At 37.6% G+C, this 12,337-nt stretch overlaps 1 protein-coding gene across 1 annotated transcript in view; it reads left to right on the forward strand.

Annotated features, from left to right (window-relative positions):
• OCA2 (OCA2 melanosomal transmembrane protein) overlaps positions 1–12,337 on the forward strand; it is a 542,641-nt gene that overhangs the window by 87,066 nt on the left and 443,238 nt on the right. The window contains exons 5-6 of the mRNA XM_020992730.2: positions 1,255–1,327; positions 10,772–10,935. Of these exons, the coding sequence (XP_020848389.1) occupies positions 1,255–1,327; positions 10,772–10,935 (237 nt within the window). The remainder of the gene's footprint in view (positions 1–1,254; positions 1,328–10,771; positions 10,936–12,337) is intronic.

Below are 12,337 nucleotides of genomic sequence, written 5' to 3' on the forward strand. Positions count from 1 at the left end.
TTGTGGCTTTCCTGTTCACTCTAGGGTCCCTTGGAATATGATCAGCTGTTGATCATCTGCATCAGTGGAGGCCATTGGTGTCCCAAATATCGGGCAATCTAAGAAGCATTTTATGGTGTTTTAAAAGGATTTAGATAATTTTCCCCATGCAGATTTAACTTCCTAATTAAGATTTTATTAAGTTATTATTGGGCAGCTAGGGGGAACAGGGGATGGAGCCCTGGGCTTGGAAGATTTATCATCTTCCTGAGTTCAAATCTGGCCTCAGATACTTACTAGCTATGTGACCCGAAGGAAGTCTCTTAACCCTGTTTGCCTCAGTTTCCTCATCTGTAAGATGAGCTGGAGAAGGAAATGACAAACCGCTCCAGGATCTTTGCCAAGAAAACCCCATTGGGGTCATGAAGAGTCAGACATGACTGAAATGACTGAATAACAAGAAGTTAACATTCAAATTAATTTTCATTTCTTGGTTGATTTTCATTTTATCAACTGATGATCTAGGGACTGTGGAGAACGGGAAGTCTCATGGACACATATTGAATGACAGGCCAAAACTAGCTTGTGATTTTAATTTTTTTTATTGTTAATAAACCACTCACACGTGATTGAAAGCTGACTGTGATTTGCTGTGTGTTCTCTTGTCACTGTCTCTGTAGATGAGTCTTTTTGTGTCAAATAGACATTTGCCCAGAATAATATTAGCAGTCTTTGTTTCAAAACTTGAGATATCAGGTCATCAATCTGGTGCACTTGTTTGGGTTACATGTAATGTGTTAGACGTTTATAAGTCTCATTCAATCTTACGAGATGGGAGTGCCACTTCCATCTTCCTTATAGCCATTAAATTGATCATCTTTGTAATTGACTCTGAAGTATAGGAAAATTACTTCATCAGTATTTGGAGGTTTAATTTTTGTTGCATGATCTTTGCTCTTTGCTGTTGATTTATTTTGTGATGTAAAGTAATTGTTGATCAATCAGCAAGGTTCACTGTAGCTAAAAGTGTGGCAGATTCTCAAAAAAGAGCAAGTGAGAATAAGTTGGAAAATTTTAGATCCATAAATTAATAACATTATTATACTATTTTGCATCTCTTGACAAGATTATTCAAAGGCTATCATTTTATTACGTACCTGCCACGTCGACTAGCACAGTGCCTTGTCAATAGCGTTTAATGAATATTTGTTAAATTGAAATTCAATCATCTCAGTTAATGTGTTTACTTATAATTTTGTTTTCTAATTATTCCAGATTTTATTCAGCACATATCCAGATCATGGAAAATCCTGGCAGATGTTGGCTGTGTCACCTCTGGAAAGCTACTGTATCCAAAATATGCACTGAGTTTTTTTTAGTTACCAGTCAGATGAGAATTATAGAGAATTGCAGACCATGTGAAAATATATTACTTTCCTTTGAAGTTCACAGCATAGATTGTGATTCTTCTACCTAAAGAGTCTGCTCATGCACATTTGTAGCAGACTACTTGGTGAAATATGACATATTCTAAACAACATGAGGGGAGGGAGAGTTCCTATAGAAGTTGATTGAATTGTGAAAAGTCACGCAAAGAGCCAGCACTATATAGAAGTTTCAAAATTCTTCTCTCATAGCTGGGATTATTGGTGCCTCTCTTTAAATAGCCTTGTGCATATTTTGAAGTCTGAATATAAATCTTGTTCATAATGCTCTAAGTCTTGAGAGGTTGTAGAAACCTATCTGCATTAATCAGAAAAGAATAGTACCTCTAAAATATAAGCCGAGGTCAGTGTTTCCAATGGAGTATAATGCTACCTAGATCCTAGAAAGGATATAAGTCTTGGCAAGAGAGATGAGGGAAACAAAGGCAGTAAATGCTATTATCTGTGATAAAAACCAGTAAAAAATATCCAGTATTGAATTGAATTCTAAACCCCTTAGCAAGGTTACCCTTGTAGTCTGTGCATTATATCTTCCCTGTACTCCAGAGCCATCTTATTAATGTCAGTACTTTATGGCAAGATAACTCTTCTTGTCCCAAGAGTCAAACTTAAACCATTTCTCTTTCTTTCTCAATGCTGGGTGAAATGGTAGGGATGCCAGAAAACATTAATAATAGTGATGGCTTTTGCAATTTGAATTCTCCTTTGCCATGTTGGAGTAGCTTCTTGGTATTGAAAAAGAAATTATATTGAATTCTCCCATGCTGTCAGCTCTGAACATGTAAACCATTTGAAAAATGAACTTAGATGAACAACAGCCTGCAACATAGTCTTATTCCTGAACCTGACTTCAATAACTTAACACCTTCTTACTACCTGAGCTAGACAGATGATACCAGTAGGCTGAAGGTTTGACGGTAAATAATATTTGGGACTACTACCATGATGTGAAACATTTGAGGAAATTACATTTTAATAGAGAAATGATGCATTTAGTGTTCCCAGTGATAAGTTTTTTTTCTTGGCATCTTTTGTATTTCTTGGTATCTTGGCATTTTCCTTAGCATACTTTTAAGTTGGAAATATAGAAAATTTAATGTGAGATGGAAAAAACCCCAGCAGAAAATGACCTTTTAAAACACTGCTATTACTTACAAAATAAAAAGTCCCATAGGGCTAGAAGGCACCATCAGTGGCATTATCAGGGAATTCCACATAATTTAATATTTTAGGATACTTCACATCAGTTATTTTTTAAAGTCCCATATTTTAAAAAATGTTTCTTTACTGCTGTGTCTTATGAAACTCTCTGCCCAGTGTAATGTAACATTTTCTTGATGAGTCAAAGTCATCATTATGAACATCAGTACTTATATTGTGCTATAATAGCACACTTGCTCTCAGGGGTGTGTGTAGGGACATTAGTTACCCTCTCTTCAGTTTTCTTTTTATTCATTTATCTTGATATATTTTCTACAAATTTACCCTCTTATTAAGACCTACCAATAACTTGAACTGCATTTTCCACTCCTTTATTGAACACTGACTGTGTGCCCAATGTTGAATTAGGCAGTGTGAGGGATACAAAGGATAAAATCTGGTCTTTGATCTCCAGGAGCTTACAATATAGTTGGGAAAACCAGATTAATACCAAACCTTCTGGTAAGCAGACATCAAACACTTAAAATTGTTTTCTCAATGCTTATTATTTATTTTTTCCACACTACTGTCCCTTTTCTGTAAACCCAATGCCATGAATCTGCCATTATAACAAAGAAAAATAAACTATTCTAGCAACCCCATTTACGACATTCAGCACCAACTGTGGTCCACTACATCTTTGTTGACAGGAGGAAAGAAAGCCCACACATTTTATAAAGACTCCTTGCAACCTTTACAATAGCAACAACTTCTCTTTAGCCTAAGCTATGTTTTTAAAAATTTTTAAATAATTTTGAGCTTAAATACAAAAAACCAAAAAAAATTCCATTTATAGAGCACAACTCAAAGAGATGATTCAATATGAAACCATAAATCTACATTTCACAGTTTACTTAAAAAAAACCCCAACTATGTAATAAATACTACATAAAAGTACTACATTAAAACAGCCTTTTCAAAGCTACCCTGCTTTTCTGTGCTTCTTTCTCAGTTTTCTTTTGTGTTCTGCTATACACCTTTTATTTTTTTCTCCCTCTCTCCCCACCCTGCACTAGAGAAGGCTACCATTAGACACAGATATGTATATAGATGCAAAATCATACTATACACATTTCTATTTATCAATTCTTCTCCAGAGGTGGATAGTATCTTCCTTCATAGGTCCTTTGTAGCTGTTTTGAGTATTTATAATATTCAAAATAACAGTCATTCACAGTTGCTCTGCAAACAATATTGCTATTATTGTATACTTAGGCTACCTTTTAAATGAGTGAAGTTTGCTCCAGGAGTTCCTGCATATCTAGGTGTGGTTTTTTACATTAATTTTTTACATTAATAGTGAACTGATTTATTAGAAGTACTCATTATCTTTGCTCCCTCTTTAATTGTTAAGTATGGGCAGCTAGGTGGCCCAGTGGATAGAGTGCCTGAAGTCAGAAAGACCCATCTTTCTGAGTTCAAATCTGGCCTCAGACACTTACTAGCTGTGTGAACCTGGGCATGTTACTTCCTCCTTTTTGCCTCAGTTTCCTCCTCTGTAAAATGAGCTGAATAAGTGGCAAACCATTCCAATATCTTTGCCAAGAAAACCTCAAATGGGGTCATGAAGAGTAGGACATGACTGAAACAACTCAATGACAGCAACAAAAAAATGGAGAAGTCATTGAACCCTTTCAGTATCTACAATACTATCAAACCTATGTACTCTTGGGCTCTACAGACTCTGGAAGCAAGATGCAATTTTATTCTTTTTCCCAGGAAAAGAGACACCATTTCTTCTAAACTCATTATGAACATGCTTTGGGTGACTTCCTGTAACCAGTTCTTCAGATCTCATTACCCTAGTACCTGGTTGAAGGTTTTCTTGATTTTTTATTTATGCTTCAGAGCTTTAAAATTCTGTCTTAGCTTCAGGGTTTAAACAACTTTTACCTGCAAGAAAACTGAACGTTTCTATGAATGTGACCCACTTTTGTTACTCTTATTCCTTTAACCTTCTTGATTCTCTTGCAAATAGGAAATATACTTCTAAAAACTCTGTGCTTACCTGTGGACCTCAAGGGAAACTGTCATGGTGGAGCATTCTTTCAACTAAGGCTCTTAGGAAAACAAACTGAAATGTCTTCTTTATAACTTCCACAAGGGAACTGGGGAAGAGTGTTTTTATTTTTTTAATTTAGTGCTCCAAATAGACTAAAAAAAAAAACAACTCAAAAAATTGAAACCAGAGGTTATGTCTGGTCAGAGATGGTCTCCAGTCAGACAAATAAATGCTGTCTATGGATTTTTTTTTTAAATGTGAGGGGGGGTATAGAGATTGGTAGGAAGGGGAATCTGGGAATTTTAGGAGATAATTAAAAAATGCTATCCTCTCCCAGAGTGTCTCAAGAAAATTAGGATCAGAAGATTTTGAATTGGAAGGGAACATAGAAAAGAAATATTTTAGTGCCTCAGACACTTACTAGCTGTGTAACCCTAGTCAAGTCACTTAAGCCTGTTTGCCTCAGTTTCCTCATCTATAAAATGAGCTATAGAAAAATAATGGCAAATCACTCCAGTATTGCTGCCAAGAAATCCCTGAATGGGGTCATGAAGAATCAGACACAATCAAAATTCCTGAATGATGGAACAACAAAAAGCTGTTCATGGTTTCTTGGTGTTCCTCTAAAGAGCAACAACATGCAAAATTAAGAGATGGAATTTAAAGATGAGCTATTTCCAGCTTTACACCAAAGACGCTTCTCCAGGGAGACATTCTTGTTAAATACAAGGCTACAATTGTGCCTTCAGTGCAGCCGTGGCACTGGAAGTGTTCTTAAAGAGCATAGACAGAGCAGGCAGACATCATGGAGACGCTGAAGATTTATGGAATTTGATAGCTATGATGCCTTATCCCCAACTTCTGCCACCACTAATGCCTCCTGCCCATCTGGAGGGGCCCCAGTGAGCTGCCAGCCTCTGGTGACAGAATTGCTGGTGCAGAGCAGCTACCAGCAATGGAGGCTGAAAGGAGTCTAACAGAGTTGAGACAACATTGCTTGTCGGGAAGTTCCAATATGTAGGAGGGCTAAAAGCCAATTAAGTAGCTTAGCCTAGTAACAATATTGTGAAACCCCTGGACCCAGAGGCTTGCCAGAGTGACAAAATAAGAAGGAACCAGCGAAGGTTGGAAAAACAGATTGGGGCAAAGCTTTCATGCCAATGAATATTGTAAGTGGTCCCTACACTTCCAGCTTGGGTGAGGTAGGAATATCCAGTCTCAAAAAAAAAAAAGTTCAAAAGAAAAATCAAGGATCAGGCAGAGGGGCAGCGAGTGGAGAGAACACCGGCCATGGAGTCACAGGTACCTGAGTTTAAATCTGGCTTCATAACACTTATTAGCTGTGTGACCCTGGGCAGGTCACTTAACCCCATTGCCTAGCCAAAAAAAAAAAAAAAAGAAAGGAATCAGGCACAGTCTTTTACTGTTTGGATTATTATTTCACTTTGAGGACTTATTAAAATTATCTTGCTGAATGAAGTTATTCTCTGAATAAATCAACATCTGTCTGATAGTAAGGTTAGTTAAAGAAACCACTGATGTACCTGCTGGGGATTTAAAATGTGCCACTCTTTATTATGAAGAATTTTATGAAAATTATCTGTTTAATTTCCTTTTTTGATGTTTGTCATAAATCTAGTATTATGCCATCTAGTCGGTCTGTTTAAGTGAGTCTTGTTTAGAACTGGAGGAGAGATCAGGTGGATTCTATAGACAAATTTCTCCCCTTTACAATGTTTTGGAAACTTGAGGTAGGTGAGTAGAAAATGGAAGGAAAAGCTGTACAGATAGATAAAAGTCTAGTAAGATTGTAGCTGGAGTGACCCATGGGTGGATCAAAAAGAAAGAAAAATAAGTGAGTTGGGTAAAACAGAAAGACGGCTTCTGAAGTGAGTGGGTGGTGGGGACAGAGACAGAGAAACGGAGAAAAAAACAATGAATGAGTGAATGAATGAAAAAGCATTTATCAAAAAGCAGACATTCTGCTCATTCAGGGCTCAATTTCAGTTTTCCCCTTCTTTTGTCTACAGCCTGCTCTAAATAAGCTTCCCTGCCTTTATCCTGAGTAATCCAGTACTTACTTTAAAGGTTTATCTATGATGGATATGGGGAGAGGAAGCTTTGAAACTAACCTCCAGGCCAATGTGATAGTGGATGTGGCTGCTCTCAAGCCTTAGCTGGAAGCCTTGTAATTGCTTCGTAGGAAAAAAAAATGCAGAAGTTCTTTAGGTTTCTCAGTGTTGGTCATGAAAGAGCAGCGGATATTCTTGTGTTTATTGTTTCTTAGTGAAATAGCAATCTTGCCATTTCTTTTGTTAGCTTCTGGTCAAGGTCAGTGATGAGGTTAATTTACAACTTTGATCTGGATTTGATGGTGGGTGGAAGCACCTTGTGCAAGATCCTACAGTAAGCAATTTTGCTTTGATGGGGAAAAGTTTCTTCATGAGTAAGTGACCCAGGGAATAACAAAGCCACTTTCCCCATAGAAATTTCATGTTTCTTTTGTTCCAGTCTCAATGTGTCATCTCAGTAACTGTGGGATTTGTTTGAGAAGCATTGTATAAAAGGAAACCACCACAATTACCTGCACCTGAAGCTCATTGTTGAGAAGTCATTGGCTGTACTGGCTGCAAGGAAGAATCTGTCAGAGGAGCCTTAGGTTATTAGGCCAAGGAAAGAGGTCAGCAGACCTCAGTAGGCAGGTTAATTAATGCCTTTCCTTTTTAAAGGCAAGGTATAGTTTCAGCCATCGTTTAAAACTCAATGCTGGGTTTGTGAATATGTAAAAAGAAGAAAAAGAAAATACATTAAAGTATTCCCTATCCTTTTCCCCTTCACTTAGACTCCAAGCTTTAAGAAAACTATAGGAACTACAGGCATTGTTCTGTTTTGAATGGAATCTCTTCATTGACAGAGAAAACATGGACATATTAATTTGCTCCAAGGGGATCTATTTTTAAAGGACATTAATTGTTACTAATTTTTTTAAATCTTTTTATCTTTTATCTAATAATGTCGTGTGTGGTTTCCTCCTTTCTCTCCCAACCCTATGAATTCTAGCATTGAGGACCAAGATGTTGCAGATTTCCTTACTTTTAATCAATCGGTTATTCACTCAACAAATATTTTCTGAGCTAGATGTTATGAGAGAATTAACAAAAAATAGAATTTGATTACAAGTCTATATCTATTCTAGGTCCCATTAGACATATCTTAACATGGATGAATAAATGAATGAAAAAGCTTATTAAGTGCTTACTGCGTGCCAAACACATATTAAGTGCTTGGCATACAAACACAAAATTCACATAGTCCTTCCAGGACTTTATATTTTAATGCTGGGGGCAGGGGGAAGTGGGACATAACACATGAAAGAATAGTGGCTAGAAAAGGATGTTTTGATCTAGAAAGTTACATCATAGGAGGGATGTCATAGCGATGGTGAGCAGAAAAAGAAATTCTATCGGCCACACCTAACGATCATTTAATTATATTTGGGCTTGGGGTGAGAGTAGGATATGTATGAAATGGCAGGGAAAAAATGGCCAGGCTGAAGATTAGAACACATGGTCACAAAGAGTTCATAGCTGAGTGGCTTAGCTTCTCTAGGGCATCACCTCTGGATGTCTGGTTTGAAAGGTGGATACCCAAGCAGTAGCAGGGCAGAAACTGGCTGGTGTGAAGGTGAGGAAGTGTGGTAGCAGGGAGTTCAGTCAATAAACAAAATAAATAAACATTTATTAAGTGCCTCCTATGTGCTATAAGTGGTAGGGACACAAAGAAAGGATTTGAGAAGCTCACAATCTATCGGGGGACAACATGCAAACTACATAAAAACAAGCTGTATGCAGGATAAATGGGAAATAATTAACAAAGGAAAGGCACTAAAATTAAGAGCGACTGGGAAAGGCGTACTGTAGAAGGTGGGACATTAAGCAAGCCAGGGAAGCCAGGGATAGAGATGAGGAAGGGGAGCATGCTGTGACTGAAGGACAGCAGTGAGAGTGCCTGAAGTCAGGAGGGGGACTTTCTTGTTCAAGCGTCCAGCGTCACTGGATCAAAGAGTGTATGGAGTGGCATGTAAGCACCCTAGCTCCTGCTATGCATGGTCTCTGGAAGTCCACTTGAGAGGGTAGAGGGGCAGAGGCAGAGCTGCTGGAGTTAGAGAAGGGGTTGTAGACATCATCCAGTTCAATGGGCTGGGGTTTTGAATCCAACTCTCTGACTCTAAATCCTGGGCTCTCTTCACCACCAACTTGTCTCTCAAAGATCTACTTCCTCTAAAAAAAAAAGAAAAAGAAAAAGAAAAAAAAAGGCCACCAGAGAATAAAGGAAACTGAAGGAGTAGAGGAAGAGTTCTGTCAGCTGCTGAACTTCTTACCAGAAAAACAAAACAAAACAGAAAAGGGAAATCCACTTCCTTCCTTCCTATTCTGGCCTCCTTTCCTCTTGCAGGAATCTCCACAATCCCTTGCCAGAGAGGAGGCACTTCTCAAGTCTTCATTTAGCAGAGTCTTTAACTTCATTGTCAACACCTTCTGTGGGTCAACCGTGCACCTTCTGCATTCCAAGTACTATGCCAGACTGAAGGTCACCAGGGATGCTGCCCCCTCATTAAAGGATAAATAAGTTATAAATCAAAGATTCCCAGAACAACAGAAAGACTCCACCTTGACCAAACCACATGCCTGGTTACTGCTTCCTTTTCTGAGAGTTCATGTTCTGCTAGGTGCAAGGTAAGGGAGGGGCATATTAGTACGATAGCTCCATTATAAACGAAGGCAGCTAGGTGGCATAGTGTTGGACCTGGAGTCAGGAAGACCTGAGTTCAAATCCAGTAGCTGTGTGACCCTGGTCTGCCTCCCAGAGTTGTTATTAGGATAAAATGAGATATTTATAAAGTGTTTTATAAACCTTCAAATACTACATAAATACTATTTTTAGACTAGAATACAATAAAATAGCAATAAGTTGTTTTGATATTGTCAAATACAATTAAGTACCAGGCATCTAACACCATGTTTAGGTAGCAAAGAGTTTATAACAGATTGTTTCGTATCTTACTAAATATTATTTAGAACCATGATTTGCAATAATTTCTACGCCTCTCTGTACACCGCTGGTTTGGGTCAGTGACAGAATTCTCGTTTTCTTTTTTTTTTAAATTTTAAAAAAAATTTTATTAGTTTATTTTGATTTATCAACAATCACTTCCATATGCTTTTGAGTTTAAAATTTTTCTCCTCCTTCCTCCCTACCACCCTTCCCAAGACGGTGCACAATCTGATATAGACTTTACATTTACATTCCTATTAAACATATTTTCACATTAGTGAAGCTGTAAGTAAAAATTAAAACCAATAGGAGGAACCATCAGGAAGAGGAAACAAAACTCAACAGAAGGGAAAAAAAATGATACCGATTCAATTTCCATAGTCCTTTCTTTGGATGTGGACAGCATTTTCCATCCCAAGGCCTCTGGAGATGACTTAGATCCTTGTAATGCTGAGAAGGGTTCAGTTTAACAATCTTAGTCATTGCATAACATGGCTGTTATCATGTACGAAGTCCTCTTGGTTCTGCTCACTTCACTCAGCATCAGACCATACAAGGCTTTCCAGGTTTTTCTGAGGTCAACCTGCTCATCATTTCTTATAGCGCAATAGTATTCTATTGCCTTCATATACCACAACTTGCTCAGCCATTCTCCAATTGATGGGCATCCTCTCAATTTCCAAGAATTCTCATTTTCAACTCCCCTTTTGATTTCTCCCTTTACAAAGGTTTAACCTCCTTAAGGAGAGTAGCGGAGGTTTTAATTCATTTCTTCCTTTGTCCATTCATCTACCACCCTCTAAATCCTCAGTACTCAACTTTGAGCTTTCAGGGGATAGAAAGTTTCTTTACTCAACTTTATAATCTATATTTGGAGATACAGAATGGGAAAATGGGGATTGGTAGGGATTCTAGGACACATGGCATCTTTGCTTCTGTTCAAATCAAGCACTTGTGTGATTTGATCTGAAGTAGAAGGTGAATATGACCCCTACCACTGATATGAATAGGGCAAGTCCTTGGCTTTCTTAGGTGCTGTGCTACTATTCCCCTCCTTTGGACATTTATCCCTTAACAAGCAGGGCACCAGCTGTGAATCTTACAGATGTTGGTGACTCTGCTCTCCTCAAGTTAGAGCTGGCAGGGTCCTTGATAGCTGGTGTGGTTAACCGGCCTCAAGCGGAAGAACATATTGTGGTTGAGGTTACTTGGTCAGAAGACCCTGGCTCCAGAAGAAGGCGCCCACAACAACAGGTAATGAAGATGAGCTATATGAAAGTAATTGCTTGAGAAGATGCCGCATCTCTTTCAGGTTTGAACCACTTTATCACATTAAGTTTCATTTTTGAAAAGATTTGGTTGTGAATTTTATGGTAAGGACACCATCGGCCACCAAACAATTTGCATTGAGACCTTTTTCTTGTCTGGAAAATATATTTTTTTCTCCTGTTCTTTGTAAAGTGACTATACAACCCTTGATTCTATGTTGTTGTGAACAGACAGCTGTATGAGTTTTTCCCAAAGAATGAATTCATTGGGAAATTTAGAAGGATATTATAGGTTTTGTATTTCTTTGTGGTAGTGGTTTGTGTTGGAGGCACCTTGATTAGATTTTTCTTAAAGGTACTGAATGCATTCGTGTGCTGTAATTAAATTGTGCTTGTACACAATTGCATTACTGAGAAGGGCTTACATATTTTCCATTTGCTTATAGTTGCTTACATATTAGTATCTTAGTGCTTACAGAACGATTTGAGTTTATCTTCTTATGAAAAGCAAAGTGCAAGTCAGAAATGTATAGTAGCGGTTACTTTTGTATTATTATACAAGCTTAAAAAATACTTATAGATCATGTTTCTTAAATTATATTCCTTTCAGAGTAAGAATATTTTTGTATTCCATTTCTAACCTACCAGGATTTCTACAAGTCTATAATACTTTCAAAATTTATCTTATGTGTTTATATAAATATGTAAAACATAAACTATATATGATATGTAATACGTATTATACGTTGTAAAAGTTTCTACAGATCTTTTGCTCAACATTTGGTTTTGAATCAAGAAAAAGAATCCATACTCATTACTCAATTGACTGAAACTGTTGTTTGGCAAGAATTCTCAGGCATGTGTGCACTTTACCCATAATCACCTCTAGCCCCCTATTCCAAACACACTATGACATGCTATGGTATAATGTCTGTGCCCACTGGTGGTCTTCCATGAAATGGTAGCATGTTTCTTCAGATAGCTGACAGCAGGATGTCCAGTGATAGAGCTTGATCCAGAATTCTCTGTCATTGAGGAGTCTTTCTGACTTTTTGTCTGCTTGAGAACCCATGGCCAAAGTGAGGTGACAGACACAGTGGGATCGCTGAATATTCATAGTCTCTGAGGTTATTATGGATCAACAAAATTCAGAATAAGGCAGCATAGTGTAGTAGTGAAAAGTGAATAACATTTAGAGTCAGAGAGCCTGGGGTCAAATTTAATCTTGACTATCCCCTACTTGTGGGACCTTCGACAGATCATTTAACAATTTCCTCATCTTCAAAATAAGTAGATGTTAGATTAGATGACCTCTGAGGTCCCATTCTAAATCTATAAACTGATTAGCCATTAGTGTTTATAAACCTTTACATAATTTCAAGTACAAA

This window comes from Phascolarctos cinereus, unplaced genomic scaffold (assembly GCF_003287225.1).
Source record: "Phascolarctos cinereus isolate Bilbo 61053 unplaced genomic scaffold, phaCin_HiC Scaffold_726;HRSCAF=1367, whole genome shotgun sequence".
Taxonomy (NCBI): domain Eukaryota; kingdom Metazoa; phylum Chordata; class Mammalia; order Diprotodontia; family Phascolarctidae; genus Phascolarctos; species Phascolarctos cinereus.